General features: G+C 57.4%; 1 protein-coding gene across 1 annotated transcript; it reads left to right on the plus strand.

The window, feature by feature from the left end:
* Nucleotides 1-475: 475 nt before the first annotated feature.
* Nucleotides 476-21,446, plus strand: PADI6 (peptidyl arginine deiminase 6). The gene is made up of 16 exons (XM_059375178.1): nucleotides 476-585; nucleotides 1,312-1,495; nucleotides 2,721-2,793; nucleotides 4,906-4,973; nucleotides 5,620-5,734; nucleotides 6,524-6,649; nucleotides 11,105-11,283; nucleotides 11,511-11,614; nucleotides 14,977-15,088; nucleotides 16,325-16,432; nucleotides 16,644-16,798; nucleotides 17,519-17,675; nucleotides 17,775-17,898; nucleotides 18,874-18,944; nucleotides 20,010-20,171; nucleotides 21,201-21,446. The coding sequence occupies exons 1-16, from the start codon at nucleotides 494-496 to the stop codon at nucleotides 21,444-21,446; spliced, it is 2,076 nt and encodes a 691-aa protein (XP_059231161.1). The 5' UTR covers nucleotides 476-493.
* The last annotated feature ends 370 nt before the right edge of the window (nucleotides 21,447-21,816 follow it).

The following is a 21,816-nucleotide window of genomic DNA, read 5'->3' on the forward strand; positions in this document are numbered from 1 at the left end:
CTGCTGTGCGCTGCCCTCCTGCGTGAAACCCCATGTACCCTCTGTAGATATTTGCTCCTGACAGCAGCTTGCAGCCGAGTTAGTCCTGCGGTGTCATGGCCAGGTTGCCCAGCCCCCTGCCCCTACCCTCACCCCTGCCCCCGGCCCGAGCTCCCCAGAGCCCCTCTTGCTCCTAGTTCAAGGCCAGAGACCTAAGCAGCCGGCCTCAGAGGCCCTGGATCTGTAGGAACTAGTTGCCTGATTGATTAGGAGCCACGGGGCTTGGACCCCACCTGCTCCTCCATGCCACCCCCCGACCCCAGCAAGTCTCAATGGAGAAAATCAGCCACACCTGGGCAGCTGTTGAAGCCTCCTTAACAAGGGAGTGGCCTGGGGAGGCCCTGAGCCCATAAGAGGGGAGGACGCAGGTGAGCCCTGGGGTTTATGTGAGGCTGCTGTGTTGAGTCAGGGCCGTCTTGCAGGTCTGAGGGTTGACGGCTTAGAAGGCCGCGCCATGTCTTTCCAGAGCATCGTCCGCTTGTCTCTGGACAGCCCGGTGCATGCCCTGTGTGTCCTGGGCACGGAAATCTGCTTGGATATCAATGGGTGAGGAGCTGGGGGCTCTGGCTGGGGGGGGGGGGGGGGGGCAGGTGCCTGCCTCATGTACGGGGGTACCCCTAGGCTAGGCGGGGGTCACTGCCCTTCTCTACACCTTTGGCTCCTGCCTCATCTCCAGGAGCCTGGTTGGGGTCTCTACGGGCCTTGTGATCCTGACGCTGCAGGATTCTGACCTAAATCCTGCCTCAGCCCCGTATGGGCTGTGGGACCTTAGAGAAACAATGCCTTGCCGATCCTGTGCCCTTACTGGGAAAGCAGGGGTGAGGTTGGCTCTCCAGGAGGCCATGAGGATTAATTAAGGTGGGGGGGAGCTCCTGTAAATTGGAGCCTTAGAGGAGGGGGAGGGGTGGAACTTGTTCTGGAGGCTGAGTCTTCCCCAGAGCCACCACGTGGACCTCCCGAGGCTCGGGTCCTGTTTCTCCCCCTATGGGGATCCCTTCTGGCTCATACAAACGGCTCCTCCCTCCACGGGCTTACAAATAAGATGTAGCTTTGGTAATTTCTGGAGACTCACTGGCGGGCTCCTTGGAGTGGGTGAAGGCAGGAACAGGCTGAAGATGGAGGTCCACAAACCTGTCCTGGCCAGCTGGCCTCTGGCTCAACACCCCAAGGGGAGCCATGGTCAGAGCTCATGCCCCACCAAGCCACCTGCCCTGCGGTCTAAGGATGGAGACCCCTGTGCCCTGAGATCTGTCTCCTTGCTGGGCCAACCAGGTGTGCCCCGGAGAAGTGCAAGTCGTTCACGGTCAGTGGCTCTCCGGGGGTCTTGGTGGATGTCCTCAACACAATCCAGGCAGGGAGTGGAGAGGAGGCTGCCCCGACCCGGTGGCCTCTGTCACATCCCATAGACGTGCTGGTGAAGATGACCGCCCCCAGCTCTGCCATCGACGGTGACAAGGTAAGCCTGGGCGTGGAGGTGAGGGAGAACCCCCTAGCTGGGGGAGGGGTCAACCCAACCCCTAGGGGCTCCCTCCTGGGAGCTGGTGTTTCCCTGGGGCCCCAAGTCTGTGAACCATGCAGGTGTTTTGCTTGCCATTCAATGCTTGCATCAGAATTGTGAGGGGGGCGCTCGGTGACCCCAGGATGCAGACAAGCGGGGAGGGAGGGCGTGATCGGCTCCAGCTCCAGCACGTCTGTCTCTCCCCATGCTGCTGACCACGATCCTGGGCCAGCTTCCCAACAAGCTGCTTTGCAAATCTGGCTCAAAGGTTTTAGCAGCAAAACTCAGATGGCCTTGTTTGGCTAAAGCTGGTCTTCGGGGTGTGGAGAGCTTAAGGAAACTGAGGAGCTACCATGTAGTAAATGCATATGCTGTGTCCTGGGTATCTGGGGTTCTATTCCAAGAGGTCAGCCCTACCCCCATCTTCCATACGTGGAAACTGAGGCACAGGATGACCTTTCTCAACCTGAAAAACGTGACTCTAGTGGGGGCAGATCTAGGGTTTGAGCCCAAGGCCGTGTTCTTTCTCCTGGGCAAGCTGTCCCTCTAATGGGGCACCACTGGTGGCAGGAGGATGACCTCCTTGCAAAGCCAGCTCCCGGGTTTGCTGTTGGGGGGGTTCTAGGGCCGCCGCTGATGGCTCCTACAGGGTCATTGGGACCACCTGGGACTCTAACACTCACCTCCCAGACCACACCCTCTGCCAATTAAGTCAGCCCCCGGGGGAGCCCAGCTTCTGCGGCTCAGCTGTCCAGCTGACTCCACTGTGAAGTGGAAGTGAGAACATGAAGGCCCGTTCAGGACCAGGGCACTCGGCCGGCAAAACTTACTGGAACGGTCTGCTGGTGACTGGCAAGAGACCGATGGGCAGTACCCGTCCGCTGCTGCCCTCTGCCCAGAGCGGCCCCTCCCTAGGAGGCACAGGGCACCCTGAAGCACGACGCAGCTCCCAGGGAAAACTCACAGCTGTGACGCATCCTGGCTGAGCCCAGAGGACCCGAGAAGTGCTCTCTGCCCCGGAGACAGCCAGCACGTGGAGGACCCTGCCCCCCAGCCCCCTGGCTGACAGCAGAAGCTGTAACGGAGGCTGAAGTCCAATGGCTGGCTGTGGGTGCTTAGCCCAAGGTCCCGTTCCTGCTTCCCCCGCCATTCCCCCCATGGGTGCTGGGTGCTGTCTCCACAGGTTTCCGTCTCATACTATCTGTCTGATGAGGATGTCCCTGTGGCCACGGCTGTCCTCTGCCTTACCGGCATCGGTGAGTACCCTGGGGGGTGGGGAGGGGCTCTCCTGGCAATAAGACCCCTCCTGTGGGTCCTGGATGGACCCATTCCCATGGGCCATCCCAACGTGCCCATTCACACAGTCCCTTCCAGCCACGCTCACTCACCGCTGACCTCATTCCCTGAGCACAGGCATGGGAAATTCCCTGAGCTTCTACTGTCTGGCCTGCCTACCCTTGGCCAAACCAGCATTCTGCCTCCCGTGTTACCATGGTGGGTCTGGTGCAAAGTTCACTTTCTCACATCCGGTCCTCTCCCCACTGATTCAGAACCTTCCTTCCTCAACTTAATGATGGAGGAAGCCTCTACTCCTCTCCTCACTCCTTTTCTGGATCATTCCAGAACAAGCCAGAACCTCTATTCCTTTAGTAGGAGCAAACTATGCTGTCTACTGTCTTAAGGAACAAGAGAGAGCCTCTGTTCTCTTAAACCTGATTCTGGATCATCTTCAAACTTTTTGAAGGAGATCCCCCAAACTTTTCCAGTCAGACATCTCCCACAAGCTTGACGCAGGTATCCGCTGACCCCAGCATAACTTCTTGGATGTCTAACCAACGTCTCCATCTTTACTATATCCCGAATGGAACTGGTTCTACTTCTGGGAAGATGGTGGCAGAGTAAGAGGACCCAGATCGGTTTCCCTTTCCTCCAGCACCTACCTTCCCGGTGGTCTTCCCATCGCCGTGGACTGTGGTCCTCCCTTCTAGCCAGTCACGCCTAAACCCTGGGGGTTCCTCTTCCCTCTCCCTCCACCCCTGTCGGTCCTTATGTCTTGTTGCTGATTCCTCCGAGTTCGCTGGAATCCAGCCACGAGCCACCTTGGCTGCTCTTGGCTGATCTGAGCCACCATCCTCTCCTACCTGGGTCACTGCACAGGTTCCCCGGGTGGGAACCCTGGCCTTCCTGTTCTACTGTCCACTCCTGACCTGGCTCCCAGAGCAGCGTGTCTTCAGAAGGCTATCTGATAATGTCTCCTCAGATCAGAGCCTTCTGGTGCTTCTGCATAGTCGCACGGAAGCTGGCGTCCCTTTTATTCACAAAAGCTACATGAGCTGGGTGTCTACCTCTGCCCGGTGGCCTGTTTCTCTTCTCCATGCTCATTCTGCCCTGGGCCCTTGAACTTACCACTTCACACTTCCTGTTCTAATTGTTTTTACCAAAAATAACACCAATTTTTTTTTTCCCTCTTTCTGGCCTCTGTTTATATTTCAACTCTTTAGCAGACTTCGGATTGTCTAAAATTAAAACGACCCCCCCAAGCCCCTCCTAGTTTCCTAAACACTTTGCCATCAGATATAATGTGCATTTTACTCATTTCTTGACCCCTTATCACTGGTGTGTGTGTGTGTGTGTGTGTGTGTGTGTGCGCGCGCGCGCCCTCACACTCCCATCCCCAAGATTGCAGAAGACCGAGCCTGTCTCACACGCTGCCATGTCCCTAGGACCCAGAACTGTACCTGATTCCTAGCAGGGATCTGGTCCCTGAGCATCCCTGACCAGGGGCTAAGTACACACGGCGACTGTGGTCTGTTCTCCTGGCCCTGGCATTCCAGCTGGGGTAGAGCACATCAGGTGATCCGCTCTGTGAACGAAAATAAAGCCAGGGCAAAGCTGCACGGTGGTCAGCGTGCGGTGGGGAGGAGTGGAAGGTGGAGTGTGGAGACTGTAGGAGGAGCCTCGGTGATGATACTCGAGCCCAGCCTGGATCCCTCTGCTCTCAGAGGCTTGGAGATGCTGTGGATTGGCCCTTCCTAAGTCTTAGAGCACCAGGAGGTTTCCAGAGCAGTAGGAACATCGTTCATTCTGGGGGGTGTCACCTGGGTAGTCCAAGAGGCACGAGATGGATCAGGACCACCTTGGCTGGTTTTGTGACTTCCCAGGGGGTTGGGGGAGACACGCGGGTACTTGGTCCTCTCCAGGCTCCCTCAGAGAAGCAGTCGGCCTCAGAAGACCTTTCTTTTAAGCTGACAGCATGCCTGAAAGGCTGGGCATCCCTGATCCCAGCTTTGGGCACCGCTGGGATTACCTGGCACTCCGAGGCTCCGTGCAGCAGATGTGGGTGGTGGAAACTTTCTCTCTTGTTTCAGTGGTCTCCCTGGACGTGGACATCTACCGTACTGGGCAGGTCCAGATGACCAGTGACAAGCAGGCTAAGGTGAGGCGGCCCGGGGAAGGGCGCGGGCCCACAGACTGTCTAGATCACACAGTGTCTTCGAAGTCCAATGGCTCCAACACAATCCAAGTTGGTAAAGTCCAGGACACCTGCAGGGCTCAGTCAGTTAAGTGTCTGCCTTCGGCTCAGGTCATGATCCCAGGGTCCTGGGATCAAGCCCCGCGGGCATGGGACTCCTTGCGCAGCAGGGAACCTGCTTCTCCCTCTCACTCTGCCTGCCACTCCTTCTGCTTGTGCTCGAGCCCTCTCTGTCAAATAAAATCTTTAAAAACAAAACAGAAGTCCATGTCTAGCTCTTTCAAAAAAAAAAAAAAAAAAGCTGGAATGTCTGGTGACGCTAAGTCCCCATCCTAACTTGGTTGTACAGTCAACCAGAACCAGAACAGGCCCCCTGTGTGGGACCGGGCGGCTCAGCACTGAAATCAGGCGGGGGAGCCGTGACCCGACCCAGCTTCCTCTCTGCCTCTCCACCCACTCCCCTGATGCTGCCTGCTTCTAAGTACCTGAGTTCCCCAAGAGGTCCCAGTCCCCCTGTAAAGCCTCAGGTCCACTCCTGCTGTGGGATAGCATCTGGAAAGCAGGATTTCCTTGGCTTCTTCCTGAGTCAACATTCCTGTCGTCTTTGCAGAAAAACTGGGTCTGGGGTCCCAGCGGCTGGGGTGCCATCCTGCTTGTGAACTGCAGCCCTGCCGACAAGGGCCAGATTGTAGACGAGAAGACCACGAAGGTGTTCCTTCCAGAAGGTGAGGACTGGCTGCTGTCCTGGGACTGCTGCCGCTTTTCTCCTGGGACCCACCTCTCCCTTGGGCTTTGCTGCCACAGCCCCAGCAAACATGGATGCCAGGCAAGGGTGTCCCCACTCTGAGCCTAAAGTCTCTTGTCAGAGGCTTGAAGCTTATAACTAGGAAGAAAGAGTCCACATGGCTCTGGCTTGGGGGCAGCATGGGTCCTGGTGTGGGATAGCAACCTTATTTCCTGGCTATGGACTTGAGCAAGTTAACTTCCCTGGTCTCGCTTTCCCATCTGTAAAATGGGGATGATCTAGCTGGCTTCACACATTAGATGAGAAGGCCAAACCGAGGGTTGCAAGCATCTTCCAAAAAACCCTCCTGTGACCTGGGCCAGGAGCCCCAACTGTCTTAGGCAAGAGCAGTCTTGGATCTGGTCCTCCCTTGTGGTCGGCACCAAAGTTCTGGGTCTTAGCAGTATAAAGGGATGCCCTGGTTCACACCCAGGCTGGCGGGGGACCCTCCTTGAGCGGACCGTGCCAGGCCCTGTTCTCAGTTTGTAGGGGCTGTGTACTGGCCCCAGCTGGGGTCACGGCCATCCTAACTCCCGGCAGACCCCAGGATGACAAGTTGCCCGCGGCCATGTGGGGAAGCAGGGAGCAGAGACCTGTTGCAGGGCTGGGCCAGAGCGGAAGGCAGAGGGTCCCCAGGACCCTGATATAGGAGCCCCAGCCCTGGCCCGACAGCCCCTTCCCCTCCTCCCTCCACCCCTGCAGCACTGGCTTTATCTTGCCTTTTGCCTAGAAATACAGAGTCTGTCCCAGATGACCCTGAATGTTCAAGGGCCCAGCTGTGCTTTAAAGAAATACCGACTGCTTCTCCACACCTCCGAGGAAGAGGCAGAGAAGGCCAGAGTCTACCGGCCCCAAAGTGAGTTTCTTGATTGTACCACATCCAGCTCTGGCTTCTCTTCCAACACACCAGGGGGGAGCCGAGGCCAGGTCGTTCCCAGCAGGGACCTTGTTGGAGGCGTGCAGGGACCGGGGGCTGCAGGTCGGGGCCTGGTAGGGCCACACTTGTGTCCCTGAGACCCTCCGGCTGCCATCTCCCTCTCCTCGGGCTATACATGTGGGCGAGTCAGTGTCCCTTCAAGCCACTTCCCCAGCAGGGATGACAGCAGTGCCTGTCCAGCAAGGTTTCACGGCTGGGAGACAAGAAATGCATACTGGCTGAAAGCTATTGCCTTATACAGACCCGCTAAGCTCTTCTCCCAATCACTCCTGCCGGGACAGGCCGTCTTCACTCCTCTACAAGGCCCCACTAGATTGAGTTTCCAGAACTCAGAGGCCAAGTAGCTGCGTGGCAGCTGTGCCCGCATGTCTGTCCCTGGCGTCACACCGCACCCTGCCCGTCTGTAGCCCTACCTGGAAGGCAGGTGCACGTTCCTATCCTATAGATAAAGGCCCAAGGGCTGTTGGTTCAGAAAGCAGAACTGGGCGTGTCCAGCAAAATGTCCTCGAACGAACAAGTTTTTTTAAAGTTTTTTTTTTTTAAGATTTTATTTATTTGTCATAGAGACGTGAGAGCAAGCACAGGCAGACAGAGTGGCAGGCAGAGGCAGAGGGGGACAGAGTGGCAGGCAGAGGCAGAGGGAGAAGCAGGCTCCCTGACAAGCAAGGAGCCCGATGTGGGACTCGATCCCAGGACGCTGGAATCATGACCTGAGCCGAAGGCAGCCGCTTAACAAACTGAGCCACCCAGGCGTCCCCGAACAAGTTTTTTTGATGTAACTAAACTGACTTAGCATTCAGTGCCTCTGTATTCATCAAACTGACATTAACGTTGCTTCTGGAGGCATGGGCCAGTAGGCTCCCTTCTCTGAGAAGCCAAGTTCAGCTTCCACTGGGTGACTAGGGAAGGTTCTGCTCTAGAACGACCATCCCTGGTCTCCAGTCCTGCAGAGCACGCCTCGGCTGCTTCCTGACCTGTGCTCAGGGGCTTCCACTTGTATGCTGGGTCTAAGCCAGCTTCAGGCCATGCGGATGCTTTGGCCCAGTGTGGTCCCTTGTGGACGGATAACCGAGACCATGACTTGTATACCTTGCTAAAGGTGTACTTCATCACCTGTGTCCAACTGTCGGGGCTTTTTTACTCAAAAAAACTTAAAGGTTCCTGGCTGGCTCTGTCTCTTGATCTCGGGGTCATGAATTTGAGCCCCACACTGGGTGTAGAGATTACTTAAAAATTGAAAAACTTAGGAATCCAGGGCAACCAGGTGTCCTGGCTCCATCAGTGAATCATGTGACCCCTGATTGCGGGGTTGTGGGTTCGAGTCCCACATTGGGGGTAGAGTTTAAACTTAAAAAATTTTTTTAAGTTCTACAAATACAGGGCGGGGACACAGCACGCGGTGTTTTCACGAGCCCTCCGGGTGATTGTGAAGCAGGCTGCTTTGTAAGATCTAGCAAAGGAGTCTGAGGGGAGATTTGCAGAGAAATAGAAAGCCAGAGAAAGTTCTAGAAAGCAAGGAAAGGAAGCCTTTCATGAGGGCCGCGATGGGCCGGGGCTGATGCTGTTGTTAGGCTAATCAAATCCGCGGTAATGTCGCAGTTCTCAACATGCCCGTCGTTCATGAATTTGGTAAGAATGTGGGGCTGGAAGTGAAACGGACAGACCGCGGACGGGCACGGGGGCCGACTGTGCTGTGAAGGGAACCGTGGGGAGGTGGTGACTAGGGGCTGGGAGGGAGCAGGGAGTGACTGGAGATGAACGTAGCCCATCTATGTGGGGGGTGGGGCCTAGCAGGGGTGGGGGTGAGGGAGCAACTCAGAGGAGGAAACTAGGGAGGAGAACATCCTCCTCAGAGGACCCTGGAAACGGGACCACTAACAGACAGGAGTGTGACCATCGTGTTCCTGAGCCGCGGTGACAGCAGCTCTGAGGCTTGGTCCCCTCCTAAGTGTGGTCTCTCAGCGTTGTGGTTCCTCTGGCTGCTCGGGTACGAAAGTGCTCCGCAGACTTGGCTTACTCGGAGTTGAGGCCTCGGGGTGGGAAGGGACCGGCCGTGTGTGCAAGAGAGCAGGCGTAGTTCTTGGAATGGGAAGGGAGGGGAGGGGCAGAAAGAGGGAGGAGTTGGCAGGGTGGGGGCTGGGGTGAAGAATCATGGAGGTGGGCGTGTAGGTGACCTAAAAAGGCAGGAACATGCAGATGGTCTGTGTGGAGGGGACGTCCGGGCCGTGAGCACGGGGAGGCACGGCTGAGGTGGTGCAGGGCTGTCTCATGGCAATGAGGTCAAGGAACAGCACGGACTGGATGGGCTGGGCTGGGCTATGGTGTGACCAGCCATGACCACGATCGTGGGGAAGACGGACCAGGGCTAGAACAGTCTATGGAGGACGGCGCGGCGAGGACGGGGGCAGGTGGCGTGATCTGCTAGCGTGACCTTCAAAGGGATTAGGATTCTTGAAGGATGAAGACATGAGCTAGAAGTATTGAGGACAGACCCTCATGGTCCTAGCAGGTAGGGAGAAAGCATGACTCACATCCATATTGACTGGGTTCTGGGGTCCCAGCTCTAGAAGGGGAAGTTCACTCCCTGTTCTCCAAGTCTGCTAGGGATGGACAGCCAGGGACCGAGCAGGGGCTGGGAAGTGGCTTGAGTTCAAGGGTAGGGGAGCTAAGAGCTGAGTGCGAACAGGAATGTGGGCAGGAAGAGCCTGTCTGGGAGCTCAGGTACTGTTCTCCCTCCTTACCCAGAAAATGGGGCTGACAGTCACAGCACCTGCATCAAATGTGGGGAGGGTGCATAGGAGTCCGCGGGCCTCCGCCACGCTTCCTGGCCTATAGGACAGCCACAACCAAATATCAGCTATGCTTAAAGACCAACAGCTAGAAGAGAGACCTCCCACCCCCCAGCCAGCCACAGAAGGACTGAAGTGGCTGGGAAGGGCCCGCAGCAGGCAGACCTGGGCCCCTCTTGAGCCCCACCACGCCATGGAGCATCACCTTCATATGCAGGGGCCATGGGGAGCCCAGGGCCCTGCGCAGTTGAAGCTGCTGAACGTCCTTGGGGCGCCAAGCGGTGTCCAGCACAGTCTAGTCGTGGCGGCTGGGAACCCGGCGATGCTCCAGGCAGCTGTGAACCTGCACAGCCTGCTGGAAGGGCTGTGTCCCTGTGCTGGGCCGCGTTGGGGGTCCTGGTGGCAGGCTCCACCTTGTCCGGGTGTGCCCCTTTGAGGCCCGGCTCCGGGCCAGCAAGGGCAGCCTTCAGGCCGACTAGAGGCAGGAGTCCCCAGGGGCAGTCCTAGCTGAAGCCGTCCCAAACGTGGCCAGCAGAAGCTGGGGTCCCCCGCAGCTGGCACCCCAGGCCTGTAAGACTTTCTTGCTGAATTCCCCATAGCTAGTATCTGGGGTATAGCCACCACGCAGGCCACCGCAGTGCCATCACCCAGAGTAAGAGGTCAGTGAACAAGAGCCGTGCCTCTGTCCTGGGGACGGCAGTGACCTCGGCAGCCATCTGTGGCGTGGTGGAGTCCGAGGCCAAGGCAGCTGGCCCCCGCTGTGCAGAGGCATGTGGTGCCCAGATGGTTCTTGGTGACCCAGGGAAACCGAGACTGGGATTTCCTGGAGTTGGGAGTCTAGAGGCCATCAGGGCAGCGTGGCCATGCTGGGAATGGGTCAGAAGGTCAAGGAGAGTGGCTGGAAGGTCAGGTGGGGAAGTTTGGTGGCTTCGGGTCAGGACCATCTCTGCAAACGGACAGTGAACAGAGTTCAGTAGAGATAACCGCAGGGTGTGGTCAACTTCTCTGTTCTGTGCGTGGTTTTCTGTTTCACACCCCCAAGAAGCCTGAGGGTACTGGGACCCGCACAGCGGATGGGAGCTTTCCTGAGCTTCTCTGGAAACCATCCGAGGCCTGCCCTGTCCGACAGGCTGTTCCCACGGAAGCCTCCCTGCCGCTTACTCGAGGAGGGTCTGCTGTTTCAGACGAGGCTGCCAAGCCCACCTTGGCTGCTTCTCCCCTTCGAGGCTCTTTAGGATTTCCTCCCCAAAGCTGGTCCGAGAATGGGGCCAGCTGCCTCTGGCCTTCACCCCGGACCCGGAGCCTCGAAGGCCGGCATCTTCATCCGAGCCCCGACCTTGTGATACGTGTGCTAGGTCTTTGAACAGCGCTGCTGAGCTCTGGCCCTTGTTTGTGAACAAACACTTGATTGTCCCCTAAGCCCCACACACCAGAAATGCGGGGACAGAAAAGCCAGCTTCGTTCCTCCTCGGCTGAAGCTCCCGGCCTGGCTTCTGCCCAGAGGAACGAGCCGGCACCCCAACCGTCCGAGGGGGAGATGGGCACCGGGCTATGTCAGCAGCTGGCCCGTCCCTTCTGTCCTCAGGAGACAGCTCAAGCACCTTTGAGTTACTGCTGGGGCCTGGCCGGTCCACCTACACCCTCACTCCCCTCGAGAGCCCCCTGAAGGAAACCTTCTATGTGGAGGCTGTGGAGTTCCCGTCTGCCAGCTTCTCGGGCCTCGTCTCCTACTCTGTCTCCCTGCTGGAAGAGTCGCAAGACCCGGTATGTTCCCAGGGGCCGCATGGGGAGGAAGCCTTTCTCATGTGGCGCAGCAATGGGGGGAGACCAGGCTTGGTGCAGACAGAGCTACGGTCTCGGTCTTGTGCCTCCTGTGGGAGAATAGTTGGCAGAGGACAGGGGAGGGTCCAGAGGTGGGCAGGGGTGCACAGGCTGGGGGGGAGGGGCGACGTGGAACCGGCTCACCAACGGGACCCGGTGTGACTTTCCAGTCAATTCCAGAGACCCTGGCATACAAAGACACGGTGGTGTTCCGGGTGGCCCCTTGTGTCTTCACTCCAAGCACCCAGATGCCTCTAGAGGTCTACCTGTGCAGGTAAGAGACCCTCGGGTCCCTGTGCCAGGTCCTTCCTGGTATTCTGTGCCAGGTCCGTCTGCAGGGTGGGAGGTGGGGGTCAAGATCACTAGACTCCTCCCCAAGTCTAGTGAGCTCCTCCTGCCTGAGCTGTCTAGTCGTATCCCCAAGGGAGTCCTTGCGGGAGTCCTTTTTAAACACGAACAGTGCCGGGGACTGAGCCGTGACTGTGAGCCTCCCTCCCCAGCTCTCGTGGGGAGGCGGACGACACCATGGCTTCAAGTATCGGCCAGTGCTAGAAAGCGGGGTGGAGGATGGAAAGGGAAGGACCGGCCCATGCTCCTGGGAGGCCCAGAGAGCCAGGAAAGGGCAGGCAGGAGTAGGAGCCAGGAGGAGGAGGGCAGGACCCACGCAGAAGGGCCTCAGGAGCTGGAACAGACCCCGTTTCCCGCCTAGATGCCCACAGGTAGGAGGGCCGCACTGTTCAGTCACAGAGCAGCCCTGGCTCCTTTCAGTCTTCTGCTGATGCCTTCCCATCTTTGTGACGGATGGGCCCCGGGCATGTCCGTGTCCATGTCCCAGGCCCTAGGAAGGCAGGAGAGTCAGTCAGGAAGAGCTGTCCTGTGCCGCCACTGAGGTCTGGAAGTCTCTGAACTACTTCTCGTGTGCTCATGGCCTGCAGAGGGCCACCCCGGCTGCAGGGAAGCCAGGCATGGCGTCCTAGCTAGGTGGGCAAATACCTATGGAGGAGAAGACAGAGGACCCTGGCTGGCAAAACCCGTCACTCCGGCCACTTGGAAAATCAGGGGCACAAGCAGAAGGCAGGACCCACTTCAGCTGTTGCAATGGCGCAAGCTGGAGGTAGTAGCCGCACAGGACGGGGTGGGAGCCCAGTTAGGTTCAGGGGTGTGTTGAAGGCAGACCTCCTCTCCCTGGGCCAGGGGAGCTGATGCATGGGCTATCAGGAGACAAGACTGTCCCCTGGGTCTGGGGTCCACAGCAAGGTGAATGGGGGCGCCGTTGCTGACTTGGGATAGAGTCATTGCTTTGGTCCCAGAGACTTAGAGCTGGGGCGACCCACTGGGTCTCTTAACTTCTGGAGCTCCATGGACAGTTGGGAAGCTCAAGATGAGGCTGGGTGCCCCTGGCGGGTGGAGCACGTTCAAAGCCCAGGCCTAGCCATGCTCCTCTGAGGAGTGATGAACCCAGGAAAGGTAACTGAGCGGTGAGCTCTGGGTTGATCCAATGCTCCGCTCTGGACAAGATCATAGCGATGCAAATGGGAAGGGAGAGGAGGTTTGATTAATAAACCAGGAGAGTAGAGAGAGGTTAAGGGTAGGGGGAGAACAGGTGAGGGGCCAGCTGTGTGAAACCAAGAGGAGAAAGAAATGCCCTTTGGGTTTAGCAAGATGGAGGCCACTCACTGTGCAGCGAGAAATCCTGCCTGGTGGGTTCGGAAGCACAGAGGGACGAACGGGAAGGGGAGTCCTTTGCAAAACTCTACAGAGATGGGAAGCAAGACGGGGGTGTGCGGCCAAGGGCGGGCTGTTTTTTAAAGTGGGAAGCCATGAATGAGGCTGACTTAATGATCCAGCAGAGGTCAAATCCGAGCAAGGGAAAGGCCACTCCAGGAGCCACGCTGGTAGGCTGCGTGCACAGGTCCTGTTGATAGGCGGGAGGACTGCTCAACCACAGCTCCAGGAGGGAGAGCAGAGCAAGCAGGTGAGGGACGGGTGAGAAGGACGGCTGTCGGGTGCTAAGGACAAGTTCAGCTCGTCCCCAGGGGCTTTTCTCGCCAACTATTTCTGGTAACTTGAGTTCGAGGGAAGAGGACATGTAGAAGTGAGCTAACCAGGATTGGGGTTCTGTCAAGCAAAGGGGCAAGGGGAAAATTATGAAGCCAAATGAGGAAGGCCAAGAACTGGAAAGATGGGGTTTGACAGCAGCTGAGGACCAGGGGTCCCAGCAAGGGGGAGTTGGAGCCAGAGCTGGAGGTTTTGGAACTGGCTGCCAGATGGGGATCTTGGAGGTAGTGCAAGAAGGGGAACTCTACTCTCTTCCAGGTCCACTGGGGGAAGAAAGATAGAAGAAAGAAAGAAAGAAAGATAGAAGAAAGATAGCCTTTCCATGGGAGGGCTTCCAGGGAGAAGGGTCCCCAGAGGAACACCGGGTTTCAGTATAAGAAGGGAAAGAGCTTGACGGACTGCCAAGAACAGATAATCCATACACCAGATCCGTCTACTTGTCTTTATTATTATTATTATTATTTTTAAAGATTTTATTTATTTGACAGACAGAGATCATAAGTAGGCAGAGAGGCAGGCAGAGAGAGAGAGAGGAGGAAGCAGGCTCTCCACGGAGCAGACAGCCTGACGCGGGGCTCGATCCCAGGACCCTGGGATCATGACCTGAGCCGAAGGCAGAGGCTTTAACCCACTGAGCCACCCAGGCGCCCCTACCTTGTCTTTTATATCTAAAGATTCCTCTTCACTCAGCCATCTGTTGAATGACTGGTCTCCTAGGACTCCCCCATAGAGATGGTATGCAGGCACAGCTTGACCCAGCTTCACCTTCCACCAGCACACATCCTTGGACTGTTCCAGACTTTGTCAGGCTGGTTGGCTAGCTGCAGCCTTCTCTGTGTTGACTGGAGAAGTAAGGTTCTTTAGGGGCCCAGAATAACAAAGGGAGTCTTGGGCCTGGAAGACTTGAGTTTTAACTTTGACACCTGGAAGACTCAAAGAGTCTTAACTTTAACACTTCCCAGTAGTGTGACCTTGCTTGCATTCGACTCCTGAGGATCTGTGTATAAAATGAGTGGTCTTAGTACCTGCCTCGAACACATCTGTTCATCTCCAACATGGAACAGACATCCATCGTGGTCCTATAAGCCTGCTATTATGCCCAACAACACGAGGATCCCCAGGGTCAGAGACCTGCCCCTGTCCCCTGCCAACCATACCAATATGGCAACCTTGTTGGCCATCCCAAGGGCTGGTGGGGGGCACTTGGCTGCTTGGCTTCTTAGGAGAAAAAGAGCCCCTCTGGGTAGGCTGAGGTGGGAGAGCCTGGGGCCGGGTGGAAGGCACACATGGGGTGTGACCGCAGGCTGGGGACAAAGCAGAGTCCTAGGGAAGCAGAGCAGGGGCTGACCCTGGCAGTTCTCGACTCTGCTGTGTGCTGAGTGCTGCTGAGTGAGACCCACTCTAAGTACCAGCTCGTGCTCCGAGAATCGGGGCACAGCAGCTCTGCCTACCCCGGGCCTAGGGGCGTGAGCTCTCCTGACTGGAAGGAGGTGCCCCCCCGGCCCTGGAAGAGAGGCCATGACTGGGGTGGAGGGAGCCCCGTTGGCCTCCCCAGGGCTGGCTTTTCTCCCGCGGCAGAGAGCTGCAGGTCGAAGGCTTTGCGAACACGGTGATGGAGCTGAGCGAGAAGAGCAACATCCAGGTGGCATCTGTCTACGAGGACCCCAACCGCCTGGGCAGGTGGCTCCAGGTAACACCCCACCTGGGGAAATCCACCGGTTGGGGGAGGGGCAAGGAGCCTTGCAGGTGGTGCACATGCCCAGCATCACGTGTCTGTTCAACCTGTCCAGCAAAGCTCAAACCAGAGGTGTCTGTTTCTAGAACTTCAGTAGAGGCTCAGATGGAAGGGCTTGCCCAAGTCCTAGCCATTAAGAGAGAGCTTAGTGTCCAGCTTCCCCTCCTGTTCCAGAATGCACGGGTTCGAGACCACAGAGCGCCCAGGTGCGAACGGTCCGGCACCTTCTCCTCCTGGCTGCTGGGGCAGGGCTCCTCCTACAGCATCCAGGTCAACCCGGCAGGGTCCTGCTGTCTGGGGCTCTCCTCTCCCCAAAGACCACGCACTGGCCACCAGTCTACATGCTACAGCCACAGGACAATGGGATGGGTCGTGCTTCTGTGCTAGCTAGCAGGACATGGGGCTCTAAGTGCTGGGACAGAGAGATGCTATAGTGAGTCTCTTGCCCAAACGAGGCCGTTTTGGGTGGTGAGGAAAAGCTTCAAATTCAGGAAACCGAGCTGGCCATACAAAGATCTGGAGATGGGGGGTTGGCTGTTTATTAGACATTAAAGCTCTCTGGGGGGAGGCACAGCTGATGTGAAGCGCCTAATGGGGGGTGTCCTTGGAGCATAGGAAGAGCAGAAGGGCCAGAGGGAGGAAAGAGCCAGACTGTAGACTCAGGATCTTTTAAGCCAAGGTAAGGGAGAGAAACGAGTTCACAACAAGGTGGGATGATGTCGAAAGGTGTGAGGTGAGACGTAAATGTTCTGATTTAGGTTTCTCTGGCTGAGAACTAGAGAACCGGTCCTAGGCAGGGGCGAGGATGAAAGTGCACTGGCCGCGGGGGGCTGCGGTCACGGCAAGCACGGTGGCTTCCTCCAAATGGTGAGGGAGGGCAGTCCGCCTGCACCGTGAACCACCAAGGCTCCTTCACAGACAGGGTGCGGGAGGGAAGAGAAGGAAGGATCTCGGTGACGCAGCTTGTAAGCAGGACACATAGGAGAACGGCTCTGGAAAACCCCAAAGAAGGGGATGCCTGAGCGGAGGATTTCCAAGGGCTGGGCAGGAGTTGACAGAAGGGGGTTCCTGTTGCCTAGCCCCCCGCTGCCCCTTGGAGGTGGCCTGTGTGCAAGGTGTGACCGGCAAGCCAGACGCAGGAGAGCAGGTGATGGTGCCAGGTGACTCGACTCCTTTTCCTATCCCCTCCAGGACGAGATGGCTTTCTGTTATACCCAGGCTCCCCACAAGACGGTTTCCTTGGTCCTCGACACCCCTCGGGTCCTCACGCTGGATGACTTCCCCATGAAATACTCCCTGGTGTGGGGCTCGGTTTGGCTGATCTAAACTCCATCTAACCTGTCAGGCCCCGCAGCTGCCCAGGAGGGATGGGGTTCCAAGGGGGAGAGGGCCCCAGTGGCCTCTGGGGGCAGGGGGTGTGGGGATCTACTGGGCGGTCTGGATCAGGGCTAAGACTGGGGCTTAAAGCCCATCCTTCCTAACAGCCCTGCCCCACTGGGTCTCCTTCCAGAGCCCAGGGATTGGCTACGTGATCCAACACACCAAGGACCACAGGGTGGCCAGCATGGACTCCATTGGGAACCTGATGGTGTCCCCCCCTGTGAAGGCGGAAGGCAAAGAGTACCCCCTAGGCAGGATCCTCATCGGCAGCTCCTTTTACCCCAGGTGAGGCAAGAGGCCAGGCGGGGCCCAGCGGGGACCAGCTGCCTTCAAACTGAAGGGACCGCCCCCCTCCCCAACTCCTGCATAATTCCGCAGGTCACCTGCACTAGACTATTTTTTTTTTTTTAAGATTTTGTTTATTTATTTGACAGATGGAGATCACAATTTTAGTATATGTGCTGCCGAAGCGAGCACCAGATGGAGATCACAAGTAGTCAGAGAGGCAGGTGGGGGGCAGGCTCCCTGCTGAGCAGAGAACCCGATGCAGGGCTCGATCCCAGGACCCTGGGATCATGACCTGAGCTGAAAGCAGAGGCTTTAACCCACGGAGCCACCCAGGCGCCCCTGCTCTGGACTATTTAAGTTGGCAAGACGGGACTTTTGAGTCTTGGACTGTCACAGAAGACTACAGGTAGAAAAAGCAGATGAACTGTTCATCCTTTCAAGTGGTGACTCCTGGCTTCAGATTTGGAAGGCTGCTCAATTAGTTCACCTAAATCCAAGGGCTACTTGTGCCCCAGGGTTCAGAGCCGATCTAGCTGGAATCCCTTGGCTCCGTCCAGAGTTGGGCCAGAGGAAGTGGTTCTTAGCCAGCCCGTCCTTTATGGACTAGTCCCTTGAGCCCAGCGGTTAGAACAGCCAGTTAGCTCAAGGGAGACTGATCTTGAGCTGGCCAACCCACACCGTGCTGGCTCAAGGCTGGTCATTCCGTGTCTCCCTTAGCAAGGAGGGCCGAGACATGGGGAAAGCTCTGCGGGACTTCCTCTACGCCCAGCGAGTCCAGGCCCCGGTCGAGCTCTTCTCAGACTGGCTGATGGCTGGCCACGTGGATGAGTTCCTCTGCTTTATCCCCACGCAGGACAAGAGTGAGGGAGACAAGGTTGGTGGCGGACGGGGGCGGGGGGGTCTCCCCTCCCTTTTAAAGCCCCTTAGAAGCTTCTGGAAGGAAAGCGAGCATCTGACCCTAGTTGTTTCTCAGGGCTTCCGGCTGCTCCTGGCCAGCCCCAGCTCCTGCTACAGACTGTTCGAGGAGAAAAAGAAGGAGGGATACGGAGACGTGACTCTGTTAGAAGAGGTCCGGGAGGACCAGCTCCTTTCTAACGGTGAGCGAAGCCCCCAGCACCAGAGCAGACACCAGCTCCTCCTCCCGGATGTCCCTTCTAGAGCGCCGGTTGGCCATTGTTCCTCCTGGTGCAGGGTCCCAGGGCAGCACAGAAGCCTCATGTGTAGCACCCGAGACCATCTTGTTCCAGGGCTATTCTGGAGATGCTAGGGGTTCCGGAGGGGGAAGATGGCCAAGTGTATAAGAAGGGGACTTTGGGGAGATGAGGCAGCAAAGCCAGGTGTCACCAACCCTCACATCTACCTACTTGGGGAACATGGAGTCAAGTACCTGAGCTTTGGGACTTCCTGGGTGCCCTGGGCATGTTGTGGAAAACCTATAAGGACAGGCGGAGATGGTGTGTCTGGGGCACACTTGTCCTGTTTGAAAGTCTGTGGGAAGCCAGGGAGGGGTTGCTGGGAAGCTCTCTAGCCCCCTTGCTTCTCCAAGTGTGGCTTCATGGTCACCGGGAAGCCTGTGAGTCACAGGGTTCCAGGAGCTCTTCTAGAAGGTGATATTTAGCACAAGCCACATTTCATACCCCACATGCCAAAGACCCTGTTACCTTAGCTGGGTCCCGAGCGGGCCATCCCTGTCCTAAAGACAAAGCAACTGAGAGGCACACAGTTAAATAATCTAGTCAAGGCCCCAGGTAGGAGGGGTCTGGGTCACGTGGTTTATAGAGCCGCCCAGGGGAGAGGGGAGTGCCGGCTGGAGTTGCCCGCTCACCTGTTCCAAGCTGCCTTCCTTCCTACCAGGGCCAGAGAGGCTGGGGGGCAGCAAAAGTCCTCCCTGGGCTTGAAGGACCCTGACCTCAGTTCCCGGAGGTGACAGGTGACCTAGGTAGTCTCTGGAGACTGGCCAGGTCACTTGTCAGGGTCACCAGGGGCAACAATACACAGGCCAGGAGGCCCGGTGCTGGGAGGAACTGCTCCCCCGCCTCAAGTCCTGCCCCGCGCCTGCCTTCTGCCTACAGGGCGGGAGGCCAGCACCATCAACCAACTTCTAATGGATGAAAACCTGAGGAAGCAGAACAACTATGTAGAGGTAGGAGCCAACAGCGTGAGGGACCATCTCCAAAAAGTGGGGGGAGGCATGGACAATTCAGAAGGTCCTAAATGAGCAGCTACTTAGCCCAAGCATCATTAAAGGGACTATGATCCTTGATCACCCCCTGAAGCATAGGTGGGTACCAAGCCTTCAAGCCCAGGTCTGAACCTAAGCCTAGGAGTAGGGGGAAGCGGGTCTGACCCCCAAAGACAGGCTCTGGGCCACTCAAGTCGCCTGGCGTCTGACCAGAAAATAGAGGATGCCCCCTCCCGCCAACTCCCCTAGGAAGCTCTGAGTTCCAGAGACTTGGACAAGGGTCCTCTCCATGCTTCCAGGAGTGGCCCATGGGCTATGTTCTAGGCCACTCAGCACCTCAGGCCTCGGCGTGAATCACTGGCTAGGAGTTCCCAGAAAGGGCTTATCCAGATTCCAGCGGGGAGCACAAGTCTGGAAAAGGGCAAGGACCTGTCCAAGGTCACATGGCACAAACCACTTCACTCCCTGGGGCCTGGTGGCTCCCAGCGTATGCCCACCCAGGGGCATTCTGGGCAGTGGTGCTGACCTTCGCTGAACAGGGAATGTCTCCGGGGACAATAGGGTGGTACTGGCCAGGTAGGGGTCAAACACCATCTTGGCTCCAGTGACTCCTGTCCTGGGGTGGAGGTCATGAGCCTTATTATCAAGACCCAGGAAACAGGTGGTCAGGGCAAGAACGTGCTGTAAGTGTGGGAGCAGCTGCTCAGGTCCCTTCCTAAGGCAGGAAGTAGTGTGCCCACAGCGGACTTCCTCTGGCCTTGGCCTGGCCCAGCCTGGCTCCTCCACTCTGGCCAGGACTGAGGGCCACATGAACGCCCCGTGCTACAGTAGCATCAGGCCAGCTGTGGGATCCTGGCCATTTCTCCAAGCCCTCCCCTCCCTGCTTCCCCAACCCCAAAGGGACCTGTGTGCCCTCTGAGAGGGCATGCCTGCCAGCAGAATGAAGATGGGGGGGAGGGGGCGTTCAGGCCGTGACCCTGGGCTTCTCCACTCCCCACCAACTCCCGTCTCCTTCCTGCCCCACAGAAGTGCATTAACCTGAACCGGGACATCCTAAAGGAGGAGCTGGGCCTGGGGGAGGAGGACATCGTCCACATCCCGCAGCTCTTCTGCTTGGAGCAGCTGACCAACGTCCCCTCCAACGAGCAGACCGCGAAATTGTTCGCAAGGCCCTACTTCCCTAACCTGGTGAGGCACGCAGGGGCTGGGCTGGGTGGGGGGCTGCCCCGCTCACTCTGGCTGCTCTCCTGACCTCCCTGATGCTGGACTAGAGCCTCAGGCACAGCAGACAGCAGTGGCTGCAGAAGGAAGGTCAAGTGCTCCCCGCCCCGCTCAGGGAACACGGCCTCGGGGAGCAGACCCGGCCAGCAGGTCCCAGGCCAAGCAATGGCCATGGACGAGCCTCTGGGTTCAGCCTCAACCCTGAGGGAGCGATGCTCCATGCCCACCTCACAAATGGGGTCATTGCTTACCCTCTTTTGAGTCCCAGGGACACAGACCCTGCATTCATTAGTCACACAGGGGTAGCTTTTAATTCTAGAAGACCCAGGAGCCCTCGGTTTCAACGTGGCCCTGGGAGCAGGGCTGGGGAGCAGTGGGGGGGGGGGGGGGGGTAGTGTGTTTGAGGAAAAGAGGCTGGAATTAAGAAATGAGAAATGGGGGCACCTGGGTGGCTCAGTGGGTTAAAGCCTCTGCCTTCGGCTCAGGTCATGATCCCAGGGTTCTGGGATCGAGCCCCGCTATCGGGCTCTCTGCTCAGCAGGGAGCCTGCTTCTTCCTCTCTTTTTGCCTGCTTCTCTGCCTACTTGTGATCTCTGTCAAATAAATAAATAAAATCTTTTTTTAAAAAATGAGAAATGGACACAAGTCAACTGCCAGAGCTGGAGGGAAATGCGTTCCAGGAGAGGTGCCTGGATTAGTGTGAAGTTAACTTCCTGTCCAGAGCAAGAGGAACGCAGTAGGGGAAGGAACCAGGGAGGTCTGCAGAGCCAGACGGTGGCCTGACGGGATTTCGGTTTTGCTGAAACACGTCAGGGACGCGGGAAGGTTGAGGAAAAGGGAGTTGGATTTTGCTGAGGTCGGCTGGTGTCCACAAGGGGCAGAGCTCGAGAAGATGCCCTGTGTTTGCTGAGTGTGGTCGACCCTGACCACCGAGGGGCTTTCTTCCACGGCTCAGACCCCACCCCGGCCTGGCCTGGCCCGTCCTCTCTCTGACAGCTGCAGATGATCGTGATGGACAAGAATCTGGGCATCCCCAAGCCTTTTGGTCCCCAGATCAAGGGCATCTGCTGCCTGGAAGAGAAGATCCGACAGCTGCTAGAGCCCCTGGGTTTCCAGTGCACCTTCATCGAGGACTTCGACTGCTACCTGACTGAAATCGGGGACTTCTGCGCCTGCGCCAACATACGCCGGGTGCCCTTTGCCTTCAAATGGTGGAACATGGTGCCCGAGCCCCAAGCCTAGCACTGGCCCGGCGCGAACAGCCCAGTCATCGCGTTCTGCAGCACTCCGATGGCCTGCCTGTCCCTCCCCCAAGCCATGCCCATCCCTCAAAGTATTCTGAGGCAGTGGCAGACGCGGCTCAAATGTGCTCGAACCCCCTTGGAAAAAGGTCCTCAGCTGAGAGGTGGTTACTAAGTATCCATTAAAGTCCTAGGTGTTCCCAGTGCATTTTGGTCGCAGCTGCCTTGTTTTGAGGATGGGGAGGACAGCTGAGAATGGAAAAATGGAGGCCCTGGGACTCCTGGGGTCGGGCTGCCCCACCTGAGCAGGGATGAGGGAAGGGACAAGGCTGGACTCAAGATTCCTTCAATTCGTTTCTAGTTTAAGCCCC

Source organism: Mustela nigripes, chromosome 14, assembly GCF_022355385.1.
Source record: "Mustela nigripes isolate SB6536 chromosome 14, MUSNIG.SB6536, whole genome shotgun sequence".
In the NCBI taxonomy this organism is placed as follows: Eukaryota; Metazoa; Chordata; class Mammalia; order Carnivora; family Mustelidae; genus Mustela; species Mustela nigripes.